Source organism: Cervus canadensis, chromosome 3 (assembly GCF_019320065.1).
Source record: "Cervus canadensis isolate Bull #8, Minnesota chromosome 3, ASM1932006v1, whole genome shotgun sequence".
Lineage (NCBI taxonomy): Eukaryota > Metazoa > Chordata > Mammalia > Artiodactyla > Cervidae > Cervus > Cervus canadensis.
In genome coordinates, this window is record NC_057388.1 from 22,290,638 (window position 1) to 22,310,633 (window position 19,996).

Genomic DNA, 19,996 nt, shown 5'->3' on the forward strand with positions numbered 1-19,996 from the left:
CGCAGTCCACTGCTGCACTCATAGAGCTTTATTTGGCCATTTTACCTCAGAGTGAGTTCATCTTCTTTTGAACTATGCTTTTTCTCCGCCCTTAATACTTTGATTTTACATTACAAATGTGTGATTCTGATTTCCTCAAAACAAGATCAAAAATGTTCCCTGGTATTGTTGTTCAGTCGCTCAGTCCTGTTTGACTCTGTGACCCCCATGGACTGCAGCACACCAGGCTTCCTTGTCCTTCAACGTCTCCCAAAGTTTGCTCAAACTCATGTCCATTGAGTCAGTGATGCCACCCAACCATCTCATCCTCTGTTGCCCCCTTCTCCTCCTGCCCTCAATCGTGCCCAGCATCAGGGTCTTTTCCCAATGAGTCAGTTCTTTGCATGAGGTGGCCAAAGTATTAGAGTTTCAGCTTCAGCATCCGTCCTGCCAATGAATATTCAGGGTTGAATTCCTTTAGGATTGACTGGTTTGATCTCCTTGCCATCCAAAATTTTCACTAATACTTGTTAAATGCTAGTACTGAGTTTGTATATTATGTTAATCACATCAGCTTTGTAGAAATATATTTTCCTTCTAAAATCTTAATTGAAGTTACCTATTACATGACAGAAGTGATTTAGCACGCATGCACATAATAAAACAAAAATTGTACGTATGCAGTAAATGACCATCCATGGCCACAACCATAATAATGGCATCATTTCATTTTCTTGTTTAGGAGGAAATTAGTTCCTTTCCTATTGCACTTCTCATCTTTGTATATTCTTATTAAGCTAAGTAAGCTAAGTGTTCCTTTTACATTGCATTTCTCTCCCTACACCACTCAAAGTTACCACAAGCCTGAATTTTGTGTTTATCATCCCTAAGCCTTTATTTGGGCTTCCTTGATGGCTCAGTGGGTATAGAATCTGCCTGCAATGCAGGAGACACAGAAATGCGGGTTTGATCCCTGGGTCAGCAAGATCCCCTGGAGGAGGAAATGGCAACCCACTCCAGTATCCCTGACTGGGAAATCCCAGGAACAGAGGAGCCTGGCGGGCAAAAGTGAAAAGGGCTGTAAACAGTCTGACAGAACTGAGCACGCTGAGCACAAGCCTGTATTTGAAACAAATAATCAGAGACAACAGCTTTTTTCACCACGTGGACCCTAAAAATTACTGTTTAATTCTTCTTGTCTTTTAGGTTTATCAAAATGGAATGCTTTTAACTATAAGCCATGGTTTTTTCTTTTTTTTAATATTGTCCCATTTTATTTGGTTTCTCTTTCTTTATTGAAGTACAGCTGTTTTACAATGTTGTGTTTTTACTGCAATACAGCAAAGTGACTCACTTACACATTCAATATTCTTTTCCATTATAGTTTATCACATGATGTTGAATATAGTTCCCTGTGCTATACAGTAGGACCTCGTGGTTTATCTATTCTATACATACCATTAACTCTAGGTTTCTAATCCATGTTGATTCAAGGCATGGCATTCTCTTTTTATGATTGTGTATGATTCCACTCTGTGAATATATCACTGTGTACCCACCCATTCCCCTGTTCAGACTCTTGAACGATTTTGTTTTTTCTTTTATAATTGATGCTGTTATAAATATTCTTGCAGTTGTGCTGTGATAAACGTATGATAGAACTTCTCTGAGTATACATCCAGGAGTTGCCATCAGTGGGCCACAGGGTGTATGAACGTTGAATTTAACGTGATAATATAGAAAAATTACTTTCTAAAGTTTCATCAATTTTCAGAGTCCAGAGTGTAAGAGTTCTTATTGATCCACATCTTAGTGTCATTATTTGGATTTATAAGTAGTTTTTTTTCAATATAATGACCATAAATGTTATCTCACCATGTTCTAATTTTCCGTTTCCTGATTACTAATAAAGTAAAGCATCTTTAAGTGTTTATGATCCATTTGTATCTCTTCTTTTGTGAAATGCCTCCATATCTTTGGGTTGCAGTGAATGTTTTTTGATTTAATTTCATTGCTTATTTTGTTGTTCAGTTGCATTCCTTATGGACTCATAAAATATGTTCCAGATGCTAATTTAATGCTTTGGGGTTATATGGCTGTTATTACAATCTATCAGTTTATAGTGTGTGCTTTTCCTTTCCTTGGGTATCTTTTGATATCTTTTGGATATCTTTTGATGATCAGAAATTCTAAAATTTATTATATTCAAATTTATCAATTGTTTCTGTTATGACTATCTTTTTCATGTCTTCATTAAAAACTTTTCTTCTGTGACCATTAAGATACTCTTCTATGTCTTCTTTTGAAAAGTTTTAAGGTTTGCATCTCAAATCGAAGTAAGTGCTTAACTCAGACTACTGATTTTAGTATATACTGCAAAGAAAATTTCTAAATTTACTTTATTCCAGTTGTGTAATAAGTTGTTCCAAGACCATTTAACAAATAGTCCACCCTTTTCCCAGAAATTATTGTTTTCAATTCTGTCATATGTCAAGTTTCCATGCATGCATAGCTTTATTGATGCACTCAGTTGTTCTCTCCTTTTGACAAAAACATCATCTTAATTGTTATAATTACATAGGAAGTCTTCATATTTGACACAGATAGTTATGTTTTATTCTACTTCAGGAATATTTTGAATATTTTCCATTTTCATTTTATAAACAATCTCAATTTCTGTAAATTCAAAGTACTAAGAGAAGCTAAAGAGAAGATACTATATTTCTAAAGATGTATTTATTTCAGTGGTCTTCAAATCACAATAAATCACAATACTCCATCAAAATCAGTACAGTTTTCTCAGCTGCTGGCATAAAAAAAAATCTTTAAACTATGTCATTTCTCAACTATGCATTTTCATTGTTCTATCAGACTATAATTGAAATCTTGTATTATACATTCAGTTCAGTTCAGTTCAGTCTCTCAGTCGTGTCCGACTCTTTGAGACCCCATGGACCGCAGCACGCCAGGCCTCCCTGTCCATCACCAACTCCCGGAGTTCACACAAACCCATGTCCATCGAGTCGGTGATGCCATCCAGCCATCTCATCTTCTGTCATCCCCTTCTCCTCCTGCCCTCAATCCCTCCCAGCATCAGGGTCTTTTCCAATGAGTCAACTCTTCTCATGAGGTGGCCAAAGTATTGGAGTTTCAGCTTCAGCATCAGTCCTTCCAATGAACACCCAGGACTGATCTCCTTTAGGATGGACTGGTTGGATCTCCTTGCAGTCCAAGGGACTCTCAAGAGTCTTCTCCAACACCATAGTTCAAAAGCATCAATTCTTCGGCACTCAGCTTTCTTCACAGTCCAACTCTCACCTCCATACATGACCACTGGAAAAACCATAGCCTTGACTAGACAGACCTTTGTTGGCAAAGTAATGTCTCTGCTTTTTAATATGCTATCTATTAATCCACTTAATTATAAAAAAATAAGAAAATGTAGAAAGTCACAATTTGTACTAAAATAGATTGATTAAAAACTAGTGGATTGGTATTCTTGTATTATTGTTACTTAATAACCAAAGGATAAGTTGTGATTTTTAATCACATATTTACTTAGGGCTAAGCAACTATACCGATAGGTGCTACATATGCATTTTCCACACACGAATTTTTATAGATGAGGATGTTGAGACTTAAAGGTTAAACGACTTGCCTAAGAACACAAAGATAGGTAAATGTGGTGCCAGAATTTAAACCTGGGGTTGGTTTGGCTTCAAATTGATTTTATTGTTTTGTTCCTGTTATGTTTCAAACTCATACTTTTTAAGCCTTCAGGTTAGAAAAGTAAAGCATATAAAGTATGTGAATGCCATCCATATGATTAGTATCATTCAGGTAATTCTCCTACTCAATATAATTTGGTTTGTAAATATGACACTATCTTCCTGTACTGTAATTTAGGTAATTATACTACTCAATTTAATTACCACTGTAAGCTTGACATTGCATGTTTCATTAGATCTTTTCCACATGAATTGGGTGCTACTTCTGGCTTCACTTCTGCGTGAATTTGAGAAAATTATACTTCTCTCTGCCTCAATTTTCATATTTGTACTGTTGGAATAATGAGCCTTTCAAGATTCTCCATAGAGACATTTTCTCCATGGACAAATCCAGATGGAAGAAACACATCATCATCATTGTCACTGAAGAGTGAAACATCCAGCCAAAATAATCTTGGCAGAAAATGGGAGGAATAGATTTTGTTAAATCTACACTTATTTCCTTTTTTAGGAGAAGGGATGCAGTAATTCTGTAATACCAGTATAAAGCCTGTTATGTGCAATTCTACATAAGAAAAATGTAAGAAGATGGTATGGATTTTAGAAACAGTATAGGCTATTTTGTGTTGTTTCCTGTCTCTACCATGTGAAATTTTGCCATTTCATTTTCTTAAACAGACTAACAAAAGACTTTATTAGTAGCTTCAATAGTAGTTATGTAACCAATCATAATGGGCTTCCCAAGTGGCTCAGTGGTAAAGAATTCTGCCAGTGTGAGAGATGCAAGAATCATGGGTTCAATCTCTGGATTGGAAGATCCCCTGGAGGAGGAAATGGCTATCCACTCCAGTACTTTTGCCTGGAGAGTCCCATGTATAGAGGAGCCTGGTGGGCTACAATCCATGGGGTCACAAAAGAGTTGAACAAGACTGACTGAGCACACACACACATCCATACATAAATGTGTTTATAGATATATACCTGTAGGTGAAAGCATTTGATGATTATATAATAAATCTAATCATTCTAACACCTTTACGTATTTTCTCAAGGGATCAGGCTACATATTTCATATGGGAACTCCATGAATTTAGTAATGGAACAAAACAGCAATACGTGCAATGATGAGTATACCTTATAAATTGTGAAGAAAAAGTACAGAAATTCAATAGTCAGTGTGTCCAGATGTATTTTCAAGTATACTATGAAATATTGGGACAAACTAAAATAAGGAGAGGAAGATCTGGGGAGAAAGCATACATTTTTCCACAACCATCACAGTACTAAAAACAAATCTATAAAAGTAATTTCAAATTATGTCATTATTGCCATTAGAATAATAACACCATGGTTTTAGAAATAAAGAAGCTTTATAGTTTAATTTGTTATCACGTAATAATCCAGCTTTGTTGGCTGGATTGAAAAAATACTTTTGTAAGACCGCTAAAGAATAATCATTCAAATGCTTTGACAATTTTTAAAATAAGAAAATTATTTTGATTAAAGTTTACAAGTTTGTTTCATACAAAAATCTGTATTTATAAACTAAGTACAGTTAAACTAATCTCATTCTTTCTTTGTGACTTGGAATCTCTATTCACTCATTCATACACTCAGTATTACTGCATGCTTAGTAATAGGTAAGAGGGGTTAGACCAAGGAATGCATACAAATAAATAAGAAATAATGCCAGCCCTCAAGGGCAGTTTACTGACTGTATGTGAGGCCTTTGGCATATACTGAGATGCATAGAGATCAGTTTCATCTTTTACAGAATATCCTTAAATTGCTTGCAGTTGTAGTTAGTGTCATTGCTAACTCCCTAATAAGAGACTCCCCCAGTGGTCCATAAGATGGCATGAACTCTACCCCTACATTCAATGTCACACACTGCTTTGTTGCCACACAATTACAGAAAATGATTTCCTTCCTCTGGGAATCTCATGATGTTATTGCTACTGGCATCCTGTGTGCCTCGGCTTTTTTCATCCTAGTAACCTAGAGTAGTACCTTAGGAGCTGGGACACTGTATCATCAAATATTTTGCATATAAATAAAACAAATCTGCCCATCTTGGAGAATGATATATAAATTTTGCAAACATTTATTGCTTTATTTGGACTTAAAGTCAATTTATCCCTATCTGCAATTTCTCTGGAAATGCTGGTTAATTTTTTATTATTTCCTTTTTTAAAGTTTGGTTCTAAGGCAAGATTCCATATAAAGCATATTTTGTTGCATAATACGTGGACTGATGCTGAAGCTGAAACTCCAGTACTTTGGCCACCTCATGCAAAGAGTTGACTCATTGGAGAAGACCCTGATGCTGGGAGGGATTGAAGGCAGGAGGAAAAGGGGATGATAGAGGATGAAATGGTTGGATGGCATCACCACCTCAATGGACATGGGTTTGAGTAAACTCCAGGAGTTGGTGATGGACAGGGAGGCCTGGTGTGCTGCGATTCATGGGGTCACAAAGAGTTGGACACGTATGAGCAACCAAACTGAACTGAACTGAACTGATGATGAACAACCCAGATAAAAATTTCTCCCACAAGAATCTGAGTAATGAAGAAATACTATTTTTCATGAAATCAAAGCAATATGAACTAGACTTGTAGACTCTTAATGACTGCATGAAGATAATATTTTTTCAACAAAATCTTCATAATAAAAAATAACAAATGAAATAATAGCTTATAATATTAGTTGTAAACATTTAAGGTGCTCAGTTATAAACCTTACTTTTCAGAATATCTGATTATTATGAAATCTCACTTTTTATCCCTTAGTTAACAAAGTATTTTGTATTCACATTGCCTGGATGATCAAACTACTGTATAAATAAATATAAAAACATTTATTCACATATTAGTAAAGCAAGCAGCTCAGAGAATCTTAATTATTGTCACTAATTTGCTTAAATGATGTATTTCAGAATCTAGAAATCTAATTTTTCTCTTTAATAAAAATAATGTAAGTGAGAATCATTCTTGGTTTTGTTAAACATTCATTTTATCTCTTTATTTAGTCATTCACATATGGCCTTCTATGTATAAGTTCATTTGAGGGTTCACAATACATCAGGAGAACACACATGAAATATGTATCTGGACTGTCATACAATTTCCTAAAATGGCCTGAGGCAAAATGTTGATAGAAAGTAGAATCTACGTGATGCTATAACCCATATTTATAGAATACCATAAATGTCTGTCTTTTGAAGAAACAATCATAACACATAACATCTGGATGAAAATAAATATTTCAGTGACATATCTAGATGTCTCTAAACATCTGGAATTTGTAGATTTAATATTCCAACTGTTTCTATTTGTATATGAACACTTGAAATACTGTAGACACTGTCTAACAAATATTTATCCACATCTTTAACATGTGAAAGCATGCAAAGGAGTAATTGTATAAATACAATTTGGAAATTTCATCACACCTGTGTGATTAAATTGCTCATGGCAGCTGATCTAGTAAACCTAATGTAAACAGACTCTAGTAAGATATATCCAAGTAATTCAGTGGCAAAGTCAGGAGATGAACTGAAGAATTAGAGCTCAGATTGCTCTCTAAGGTAGGGATGAAAAATGGGGGAAAAGAAAGCTTCCTTACTCTTCCTGCCTGAATAGATTTATGTCTGATTAAGAGAAGGAATCCCTTGGCTGTTTCCAAAAAGTTCATGGGAGCCACCAGTTTCTACAGCAGTGCAACATGGGGTTGGGAGGTAGTGTGCAAGCGTGTGTGTGTGTGTTTTGGGCGGGGGGTGGGACTGGGGGGTGGAGGGGGTTAGGACATATTCCATGACTTAAGACTGAATTCCTGCATAGAGGACTGCCTCTCACCTTTCTCCTCTATTTTAGAACAATGTTTATGACCAGGAAATCACTTCCTGGCCTCTATAATTTTCAGTTTCATAGCCTCTTTTTTTTTTTTTTTTGTCCTTAGAATGCCTGAGAACCAGGCTCACTAATGTAGTCATAAAACATTTACTATTTCACATGTCTTTGGACAAACTGAATCAATACACATTAGCCATTGGTAGCCATGGGCAAATAACATGTTGAACAAGAAATAAACTCTTTTTTAGGAAACAAATGAAATTTTCCATAATAAACAGTAATGCCATGGGTACTATTACAAGCCAATTGTATGTATTACATTCTCCTTTCCCAAAATGCAGCCAGAGTAATAATTCACACGATGAGCAAAATTCTTAGAGGACTGATTACTTTCATTTTGACCCTTTAGAAATGCCGCAGCAGTACTAAATGCTAACAATTATAACTCTTTCTGTCAAACATGATGGAATTCAACTCAAATGACCTATTTATGAATAATAATTTACAGTGAAATTTCACTACTCCTAATCCTATTTCTACACAAGATTAAAAAAATGGATATATCTTTTAGTTATTTTAAGTGAAATCCTGCCACCTCAGTAGATCATGAACAAAAAAGACTTCAGCAAATCTGAGTGGAAATATCAGAACTAAGTTAGGCACTTTACTCCATTACTGCGTTAAAAATTTCCTAAACAGCAGTTCTTGAATACATGGAATTTGTGTATTCCAAATTCTACTGCTGGTACTTACCTGGTTTAAACTACTAAGATCAACTAGAATGACGGCCTTTGTTCTCAACATCTTGTCTAATCTCCGGCTTAAGGTTTAACAATAGCAACATATCATCACAACCAGTGCATACTATTTTAAGAAATGACCTCTTCCCTAGACACTGTCTAATTTTATGAAATTTATCAAATATAAATATTTGATTGAAACACAGAAACTCATCATTCTTATAAGAACAGTAGAACACTAGCAATTATTAAGATTCAATCTAATTAAATACTCTGATTATTTCTTGACTAGCAAGTTTAATATCAGAATATATGTGAGCCCTCACTGCACTTTTATTAAATTTAGGGGCTGTCTCCAAAATTATTCTAAGAACTTGTAATGGCAATTGCTACTGTCATAAGAATATATACTGACACAAAAGTATTCAGTAATTTCAATAACTGGAAAAATTTTAAAAATTGAAAAAAACTCTCGCATAAAAATTATAAGTGTTACAGAGAAATGAAGTTAAAATCCATCCTAAATTGACTATATTTCTGAGGTTTTCATGAAGAGTCAAAGAAATAGGGAGATTGACTTGTAGAAAGTCTCCTATAGCCAAATTCCCTAGAAATTGTCCTTTATTAGACTTGTGTTTATTCTTTTATAGATGTCATGGAACATATATAATGCTGTATATACATATTGAGATAACAGAACATCTCTTTAAAGTTGAACATACCAACACAAAAGTTGAATCGGCTCCTCAAAATTTTCAGGAACTTCTTAGTAAGACTTTACCATACACTATATGAAAAAAAAATTATATGACTGCAAAGATAATGTGAAAAAGGAGTAATCTTTCACAGCAGAAGATGTTTTTCTTTAACATTACACTTTAAATGATGATCTGTGTTGCAACACATGATATGTTTCAAAATACTGTTGATTTGCTGATTAAATATAAATTAATTATTTCCTTATTGAGGAAAGTCCCAAACTTAAAGCTTATTTTATATTCCACCTATTCTCTCCCCCCGTTTTTCTGGTCAGAGCCCAATCATACTTAATCTCTCAAAATAGCAGTCATACCATGGTGTAAGCAAAAGAAACATCTAACTGTTACTCTAGATGACTGCTAAAAACTGAAGATATGAGAAAATATTTAAAATCACTGACTACACAAGGTTACCTTGAATAGACAATGTGTCTGATCTTGCAGACATAACTTAATTAGCTAAGTAACGAAAAGTACTCATATAAATGTATAGAAATTAACCTACAAAGGAGAAGGGTTGTGTAAAATGCTGAGTAAAAGACAAAACCACTATTTACTTGGCCCAGGAAAAATTCTCCTTCATAGTCATCCAAAAAAATGATGTCTATTTGGAAAACACTTGGCAATGAGCCATTTAATGATTTGTGAGTAACAAACAAAACATAATCCCTCTCATTTCCACTAACGGAATGTGAGCCAGCTAGGTGGGATTTTTCCATTTATCTTGGCAGTGGAATCATGAATTCAGTCTGTTTATTCCGATCAGTTAGCTTACAAATCTGCAACATCGCACCTTTGATTAGCTTTGTAAAATGATTTTGTGACATGGAAGGAGCTCTCATTCTTTCTATATCTGGCGGTCTTGACTCTATAAATATGTCCATTTTTTGACATTCCTATAGTTTTATGCAACAGCCTTCCCTCTTCATCCCACTGTGAGATATTAAAACTTTGGCATGAGTTTTTTCCAAGTGTGTCTGGATGGATGAAAAAGCCAGAATAAGCTTGTCAAACTTAAAAATACCTTGGGACAGGAGGGTCTTTAGACTGACTGACTCTTCAAAGTATTCCAAGTGACCCTGCCAATTAAGGATTATTAGCTGTTGATTGAGAACAGTATGGAACAATATGTTGTACACGTGAAGGTATGAATTAGAAGCTGGATTGTTACTACAGTGGTAACTGTTACACAAAACAGGGTTGGGCTTTCCTGGTGGCTCAGACATTAAAAGAATTCACCTGCAATGCAGGAGACCTGGGTTCAATCCCTGGATTGGGAAGATCCCCTGGAGGAGGGCATGGAAACCCACTCCAGTATTCTTGCCTGGAGAATCCCCATGGACAGTGGAGTCTGACAGGCTACAATCCATAGGGTCGCAAAGAGTCAGATACAACTGAGTGACTAAGTACATAATTAAAATATTTAAAGCTTAACTTTGTCCCAGTGTCTCCACTTTTATTGAACATAAAAAATTTTCTTTAATACCTACGTGCTAATATGGAATTACTTTGCAGGATAGGCCTCTTTTCTCTTTACCCTTCTTCTTCCTCTTTGGCCAGATGGAATCCACAGGAATAACAGCTGTCCCCTACTCTACAGGCATTGTCATGTGGGAGACACAAACATAAAAGTCCAATTTCTTTGGAGATTTCAGAGCTGTTCCTCCAGAATTGAAAATTTGAGTTCTGAGTGATATTTAAGGATTTAGCATATATTATTTTTTTCTAAAAGGAAATCTAATCATTATTTCAAATATTTACAATCACATGGATAGCCCATTGTAGAATATGTGGCAGGTAAATTGATTGGGACATGAGTTTGAGCAAGCTCCGGGAGTTGGTGATGGACAGGGAAGCCTGGCAAGCTGTAGTGCGTGGGGTTGCAAAGAGTCAGACACCACTGAATGACTGAACTGATATTGATTGGGTGATATAAACAAAGGAGCAGTATTTACAAATAACATATCAGTTCAGTTCAGTTCAGTCGCTCAGTCATGTCCAACTCTTTGCGACCCCATGAATTGCAGCACGCCAGGCCTCCCTGTCCATCACCAACTCCCGGAGTTTCCTCAAACTCATGTCCATCGAGTCGGTGATGCCATCCAGCCATCTCATCTTCTGTTGTCCCCTTCTCCTCCTGCCCCCAATCCCTCCCAGCATCAGGGTCTTTTCCAATGAGTCAACTCTTTGCATCAGGTGGCCAAAGTATTGGAGTTTCAGCTTCAGCATCAGTCCTTCCAATGAACACCCAGGACTGATCTCCTTCAGGATGGACTGGTTGGATCTCCTTGCAGTCCAAGGGACTCTCAAGAGTCTTCTCCAACACCACAGTTCAAAAGCATCAATTCTTCGGCGTTCAGCTTTCCTTACAGTCCAACTCTCACATCCATACATGACCACTGGAAAAACCATAGCCTTGACTAGACGGACCGGCAAAGTATACATATACATATTTTATAGGCAACTATGTAAGTTTTCTAAATAAAAGTACATTTAAAACTGCTTCTGTTTATAAATTAAGTTTCATTTAGGAGAAAGTTATTTCTGTGAAATAGTTTTGCTACTAGTGGAAATGATTCAATATTTGTTGCTTTTCCCCTTTACATTATATAGAACATATCTTTCTCTGTATTTGAATCTTGAAAGGCTTTTTAAAAATCGAGAAAAAAATATTTTAGGAGATTTAACATCCTATTAAAGTTTAATAGGGAGTAGAACAATATGGGAGTAGATATAATATTCTTTGGTGTATATATTTAAGTTACTTTAATAAATCCCATGTTATTTTAAAGTATGGAAAAAATAAATCTTTCAGTAAAATTGAATTTAAAAATTGCAAATCTATAATTAGAATATTTTATAGGTAGAAACCCTATAAAAGGGATGCTATTTAATATTTTAAATCAAGACATAGATTACATAGATAAGTATGAATGGCATTAATGCAAAATCAAAGAAATGGAATAACTGTATCTCAATTAAAAGAAGATGAATGAAAAGGCTTTGATTGATTACTCTATGTTTATAATTTTAAAAGCCCCACCATGAGAAAATTAACTGAAAATACCTCTCTGGGATGAGAGGTATTTGTATTACAAAAGAATTAACTCACTATGCCTTTCATAGCAAAGAAGTTTTCCCCCTCTGAGTAATAGATTTGTTTTATAGTTTATGCTAAAAGTTCTTTCACATTCATTATGACATTTACACCTGAGTAAAAGAAAGAGAAGGTAGTTTTAATTTCCATTTTATGCCTTGGGGAGATTGTTACTTGCCTAAGAATACACAATTCCACCTGGCAAATCCAGGGTTTTTCTTCCGAATTTTTCTCATAACAATTCAATTTTTCTTAGTAACAAAAACTAAAGACACAATGTTGATTTGGAATTTAGATTCCACATATATCCATTATATCTTTTATTAACTTGACAAACTATTAATAGAGATTTATAGGATAAAAAACTTCTGAACAATACCAAATTTGCAACAATCTGAAAACCTAATATCTCAGGATTTACTTTTGTTGTTGTTATTTTTCCCTTTATGAGGCTATAGTTGGATTGTTTCCCTAATGACCTCCAAAAATGTTTGCCTTCTTTCCGTGTATCCACTCACGTAGGTGGTGTTCTGGTACGGAGCCTGGTCATATGATTCGCTTTAGACAATGCGACATTAGGAAACATGATGTGAGCAGAGGCTTTGAACACCCACGCACACTGAGGTTTTTTTCTCTAAATACTCCTGGGCATACTTCTACCACTATTTGAAGAATGTCAGGGAGCCTAATAGAAGGTGAAATCACACACGCAACAGAGACAGAGACAAGCTGTCCCAGGTGAGGCTGCCGAGAACAAGTTCTTAGTCACCCACCAGCTGCCTAGAGTTGCAGGGCTCTAGGTAAGGCCAGAAGTAGAACTGTCCAAGTGAGCTCAGATAAAAATTTTTGATCCTCAAAACTTTGAGCAAATTAAGTGCTGGTTATTATTTAAAGCCATTAAGACTTTCAAGAGGTTTGTTACATAGCAAAGCCTAAATGATACAAAATTTTAAAGGGACTCAAAAAATACAAAGATTAAAATTGGGCATGTGTGTGTGTATAGTATGAAAAGTGAAGTGAAGGTTTTAGTCATTCAGTCATGTTCGACTCTCTGAGACTCCCATGAACTGTAGTCCACCAGGCTCCTCTGTTCATGGAATTCTCCAGGCAAGAATGCTGGAATGGGCAGCCATTCCTATATTCAGGGGATATTCCCCACACAGGGATCGAACCTGGGTTTCCTGCATTGCAGGCTGATTCTTTAGCATCTGAGTCACCATGGAAGTCCCGTGTATATAGTGTGTTTGTACATATACATATAATATAATTTTTCATATAATTGCTTATAATTCTTTCCCAAGAATGGCAAGTCAGGAAGAAAGAAGAAATACTCAAAATGCCTTCAAAATTTCCAAACAAAATTAACAGAATTGCTCCTAAAAAGAAATTTTTCTTGGCCAAAAGTGAAACCTCTACTCTATGATCAGATAATGACAGGGAACCATAGGACATCTCCAGCAAAGAAAGCACAGATTTTGACTTTTCTCTTGATTAAGAGCATAGTTATACATCCCACATTTCTGTATACTACAAGCAAACTTTAGTTTCTTATTTCCCTTATGTATCATTTTAAATACAGTTACATTTCCTAGAATTCACATTCTCTTTACAAAAACATTAATGTGTAATTCCATCCCTCCATCATATTTTTTCTGTTCCCAGTTTAAAAAAAAAAAAAAGAGAAAAAAAACAGATGTCTGATGATGTAGATTTTGGATCCTGCTTTCCATCATGCCAAATGTTGTACACTTATGGAGAGAACTTTGTATGTGAAGTTCAAGGGAAGGAAAATGTTGTGCTCCATAACTTAGGTACTAGTCATAATATTTAATAAAATATAAACTGCCAATAAATAGAACCACATAAAAGTGTTCCTCTGTATATTTTCACTACCCAGAATGATCCTACTAAAAGCTGAAATATAGAAATTAACAGAAGGAAAGCAAATGATTTAAGAAGTTGGACAAAATAACTCGCTCGCCTAAGATAGTATTCATTTGTCCACACCCTGTTGATATTTCTTTGGTTCCAATGGGATCCCTGGAGGAGGTGCACACAGGGAAAGAGGAAATGAGACTCTGCTCCTAAGAGTGCCAATCATAACTGCACTGTCCATAAAGATGTTTGCGTTTGCCTTTCAGGAATGTTTTTCTAAAGATTAGCAACTATTAACCATCAGTAGGCTAGATTCTTCTAGGGAAAATCAGAACCTATATATAAAAGAGTGCTCAGGGAACACTATTAGAGCAAATCATTTGCCATTCAAATAACATCCAAGAAAGGATCTAAAATGTAATTAATTAAAATATTATTTATGTCTTATTAACTGGTATTCACAGATTGCTAATCATTTCAAAGTTTCTCTAAATGAGTGGGTACCTGAATTTTTAATTCCTGAGACAAATACAATTTCAAAAACATTCTGAGCTGTTGGGTAGATATTTACCAATGATCTATGTGCCCTTGTGCCTACCATGTCTCAGCTCCCTTAAATTTAAGTAGTACCATTGAATATTTTCAGACATTAGAGTGTAAATGGAAGTGACATGGGTCATTTCCAGGTGAAAACATTTAAAGGTCAATGCATGAACCTTCAGCTTTTTCTTACCTCTTGCCAAGGACACCACATGTCAGGATGCCAGAAGGTCAGACTGGGTCCTGAGTGATTATTTGGAATACTGGACTTGCAAAGTTAGGATGGAGAGTGAACAAACAATGAACTTTATTCTTATGTCATTCAGATATAAGGGTTAATGTATTACTGTGACATAAACCCTATCCTGAGCAACAGAGGAAACTAACATGGGGTTCCCAAATTTCTATTAGGTAAAATAAGGAGATTTTAAAAATAAACAAACAAGATGAATGGAGAGAGTAAAATGGAAGCATATACACTGACATATGTAAATAAATAGCCAATGGGAATTTGCTGTAGGACGCAGGAAACACAAACTGGGGCTCTGTAACAACCGAGAGTGTGGGATGGGGTGGGAGGTGGAAGGGAGGTTAAAAAGGGAGGGGACTTATCTACACCTACAGTTAATTTATGGCGATGTATGACAGAAATCAAATCAATATTGTTCAGCAATTATCAATTAAAAATAAGTGAATATAAAAAACAAACAAAAGTCCTCTCCATATGCCATCATTATATAAAAGAAATAATACTTTAAAAACAAAAAATATAAGAAAGATACAATCACAGAACAAACGATGATTCCATAAACTGAATAAACAGTTTTCTTTAAAATATGACTATTTTTATTCTTCAGGGAGTCCCTGGTGGTGCTGCCTGCAGTGCGGGAGGCCTGGGTACGATCCCTGTGTTGGGAAGATCCTCTGGAGAAGGAAATGGCAACCCACTCAAATATTCTTGCCTGGAGAATCCCATGGACATGGGATCACAAAGAGTCATACACGACTGAGCGACTTCACTTCACTTTATTTTATTCTTCCTTAATTATATCATTATGCTCGGCAAAAACTTCATCATGAAAGAGAAAATTGGTCTTCCCAATGATATTTGAGAATCACAGATCTAGATATCTAGAATTACAGATCATGATAACTACACCATGGTGTGATCACTCACCTAGAGCCAGACATTCTAGAATGGAAGTGAAGTGGGCCTTAGGAAGCATCACTATGAACAAAGCTAGTCGAGGTGATGGAATTTCAGCTGAGCTATTTCAAATCCTAAAAGATGATGCTCTTAAAGTGCTATAATCAATATGCCAGCAAGTTTGGAAAACTCAGCAGTGACCACAGGCCTGGGAAAGGTCAGTTTTCATTTCAATCCCAAAGAAAGGCAATGCCAAAGAATGTTCAAACTACTACACAATTGCATTCATCTCACACGCTAGCAAACTAATGCTCAAAATTCTCCAAGCTAGGCTTCAACAGTACATGAACCAAGAACTTCCAGATGTTCAAAATGGATTTAGAAAAGGCAGAGGAACCAGATCTATCAAATTGCCAGCACCCATTAGATCAAATTCCAGAAAAACATCCACTTCTGCTTTATTGACTAAACCAAAGCCTTTGTCTGTATGGATCACAACAACCTGGAAAATTCTTCAAGAGATGGGACTACCAGACCCTGCCTCCTGAGAAATTTGTATGCAGGTCAAGAAGCAACAGTAAGAACTGGGCATGGAACAACAGACTGGCTCCAAGATGGGAAAGGAGTACATCAAGACTGTATATCATTACCTTGCTTATTTAACTTCTATGCAGGGTACATCATGAGAAATGCTGGGCTGGATGAAGCACAAGCTGGAATCAAGATGGCCAGGAGAAATATCAAAACCTCAGATATGCAGATGACACCACCCTTATGGCAGAAAACGAAAAGGAACTAAAGAACCTCTTGATGAAAGTCAAAGGGGAGAGTGAAAAAGCGGACTTAAAACTCAACATTCAAAAATCAAAGATCATGGTATCCGGTCCCATCGCTTCATGACAAATGGATGGGGAAACAATGGAGACAGTGAGAGACTTTATCTTCTTGGGCTCCAAAATCACTGCAGATGGTGACTGCAGCCATAGAATTAAAAGATGCTTGCTCCTTGGAAGAAAAGCTATGACCAACCTAGAGACATTACTTTGCCAACAAAGGTCTGCATAGTCAAAGGTATGGTTTTTCCAGTACTCATGTACGGATGTTAGAGTTGGACCATAAAGAAAGCTGAGTAAGGAAGAACTGCTGCTTTTGAACTGTGGTATTGGAGAAGATCAGAGAAGGCAATTGCACCCCACTCCAGTACTCTTGCCTGGAAAATCCCATGGATGGAGGAGCCTGGTGGGCTGCAGTCCATGGGGTCGCTAAGAGTCAGACACAACTGAAGCGACTTAGCAGCAGCAGCAGTTGGAGAAGACTCTTGAGAGTCCCTTGGACTGCAAGGAGATCAAACTATTCAATCCTAAAGGAAAACAGTCCTGAATACTCATTGGAAGGACTGAGGCTGAAGCTGACATTCCAATACTTTGGCCACCTGATGCGAAGAACTGACCCATTTGAAAAGACCCTGAAGTTGGGAAAGACTGAAGGCAGGAGGAAAAGGGGGTGACAGAGGACGGGATGGTTGAATGGCATCACTGACTGGATGGACATGAGTTTGAGTAAACTCCAGGAGCTGGTAATGGACAGGGAGGCCTAGCGTGCTGCAGTCCATGGGGTCCAGAAGAGTCTTACACGACTCAGCAACTGAACTGAACTGATCTAGATATTTTTTAAATGGTGAGAGAAGATTGTTGACCCAAAGCAATTAAAAATACATAATAACAATGTCCAACATTACCTGTCTTTCAGTGAGATCCAGATTCACTGCTATCTCATATCGCCTCAGTCTGGTCAGATAATTATGATGGGCAAATTCTGCTTCAAGTTCTCTGATTTGCTCTTTGGTAAAAGCTGTCCTTTCCTTTCTCGGTTTGCTGTTGACTTCTGACTTGTAATTTCCTTCCTGGGAGTCTAGGGGAAAGAAAAGTAAGAGAATTAGATTTAGTTCATTCATTCAAACACATTCAATCATTTCATTTATAACAGAAACATTTACTGAATAACTACTTTTCCAGGTACTCTATTAGACACAGTAAAAACAGAGAGAAACCAAAGACAGTAAGATTTATCTCGACAGGGTGAGATAAATTGCATTTTTTTCCAATGTGCCCTGAGGTGACTCACAGCCTAATTGGGGCTGTGTCTAGTTTTCTTCTCTTGGAATATCAGTATAAACAAAAACACTTAACTGTTCTTAATATGCTTCCCTGGTGGCATAGATGGTAAAGAATCTGCCTTCAATGCAGAAAACACTGGTTCAGTCCCTAGGTTGGGAAGATCCACTGGAGAAGGGAATGACAAACCACTCCAATACTTGCCTAGAGAATTCCAAGGACAGAGGAGCCTGGCAGGCCCCAGTCAATGGAGTCACAAAGAGTCAGACATGACTGAGTGACTAACACTTTCACTTAATATGCTATTATAATATTAATAACAAGAAAAAACAAAGACTTTCTAGTAAACAAGTTTTTATCTAAAACTATTCACATACAAGATTTCTTCTAATAAGTTTTTCAACATAAATTCTTGAGTTCTAAGTTTAATTGAACAGAGGGATCCTAAAAATAGTGGTGACTCAGTATGTGATTATTTGAGAAATTCAAATATTTAGCAACTAGACCACAAAAGTCAGTTCAAGCTTGGACTAAACATACATAAGTGTGTATACTTAAGTGTGTGTGTATGAGTGTGTGTGTGTGTGAATTTATTGCCTTTTTAATTTTTATTTAAGTGCAGTCTCCTTAAAGGCAATAACAATGCTCTGTTTATTCTTGCATAATTCTTAGGGCAGCGTGGAATCTATAAATAAAATTTTGCTCATTTAACTCAAAATATGAACAGAATTTTAAATGACTTTTCACTATGCATGAGATAAACATAGGATGCATAACATCTAACATAGCTAGCCAAACACAACATTTTATAATGTCCTATACAGTATATCATGGCATTTTTTCTTCTAAGAGTTCAAAATATAATTAACATAGACTATTTTTTTAATCAGGCTTCCCCTGTGGCTCAGCAGTAAAGAATCTTCCTGCAATGCAGAAGATGGGGATTCAATCCCTGGGTCAGAAAGATCCCCTGGAGAAGGAGCAACCCATTGCGGTATTCTTGCATGGGAAACCCCATGGTCAGAAAAGCCCGGCAGGCTTCAATTCATGGGGTTATAAAAGAGCTGAACATGACCAAGTGACTAAACAACAAAAGCAAATCTTACTTGTCCATATAATATCCCTGAGATGTAGGTTAGAAGGCATTCTTAATATTCATGCATATCTATAGTGAAAAAAATTCTACATATACCAAGTAATATATAATCATACCAGCTCTAATAATTCACGTCAAATTTATCCTCAGTGAAATATAAACATAATCAAGATAAACTAGCATGTTTGTATACTCTCGAAAATTCAGTTTTCTAGTTATTTTTGAGCATCTACATATAAATAGTAATGCCTTAATCACATAGTGATACAATGAACTCTTCTATGAAGCCAAATGAGATAAATGATATAGAAAAAATAATGGATCAATCAGATTACCATCAGATTACCTAAAGAGGGACATTTATTTTTAAACTGACAAATGTAGTAAGGTACAGCTTTACGATTTCCTAAAGGAAATCAGTCCTGAATATTCATTGGAAGGACTGATGCTGAAGTTGAAACTATAATATTTTGGCCACCTAATGCGAAGAACTGACTCACTGGAAAAAATCCTGATGCCGGGAAAGATTGAAAGCAAGAGAAGGGGATGACAGAGGATGAGATGGTTGGATGGCATCACCGACTCAATGGATATGAGTTTGAAATTCATGTCTCCGAGAGCTGGTGATGGACAGGGAGGCCTCGCATGCTGCAGTCCATGGGGTCGCAAAGAATGGGACAGGACTGAGTGATTGAGATGAACTGAACTGAACAGCTTTATGAAGGGTCTTTTAAAGCAATCTTTGTTTCTTCATCTAATGATATTTAAATATGCTACGTGCAAAGATGTTGGGTTTTTTTAGTGCTCTTTTCCTGTCTGGCTGAGGGAAGTCTAACTGAAGTTAAGAGGGGCCTGCAAAATGGAAATCCACTAGACAAGGTGCCCAAAACTAAACAGTTTCGATTTGATTCTTACCAGAATCAAAGCAGGCCAAATGCAAAGTTTTCTAGGTCTAAGTAGCAGCCCTGGGTCGGAAAGATCCCCTGGAGAAGGAAATGGCAACCTACTCCAGTGTTCTTGCCTGGAAAATTCCATGGACAGAGGAGCCTGGCAGGCTACAGTCCATGG

The 19,996-nt window shown here is 36.4% G+C and overlaps 1 protein-coding gene across 1 annotated transcript in view; it reads right to left on the reverse strand.

Moving 5' to 3' along the window:
* The window catches only part of MEOX2 (mesenchyme homeobox 2), a 71,914-nt gene that overhangs the window by 2,305 nt on the left and 49,613 nt on the right, over positions 1-19,996 (reverse strand). Inside the window, exon 2 of the mRNA XM_043462760.1 lies at positions 17,457-17,629. Within this exon, the coding sequence (XP_043318695.1) occupies positions 17,457-17,629 (173 nt within the window). The remainder of the gene's footprint in view (positions 1-17,456; positions 17,630-19,996) is intronic.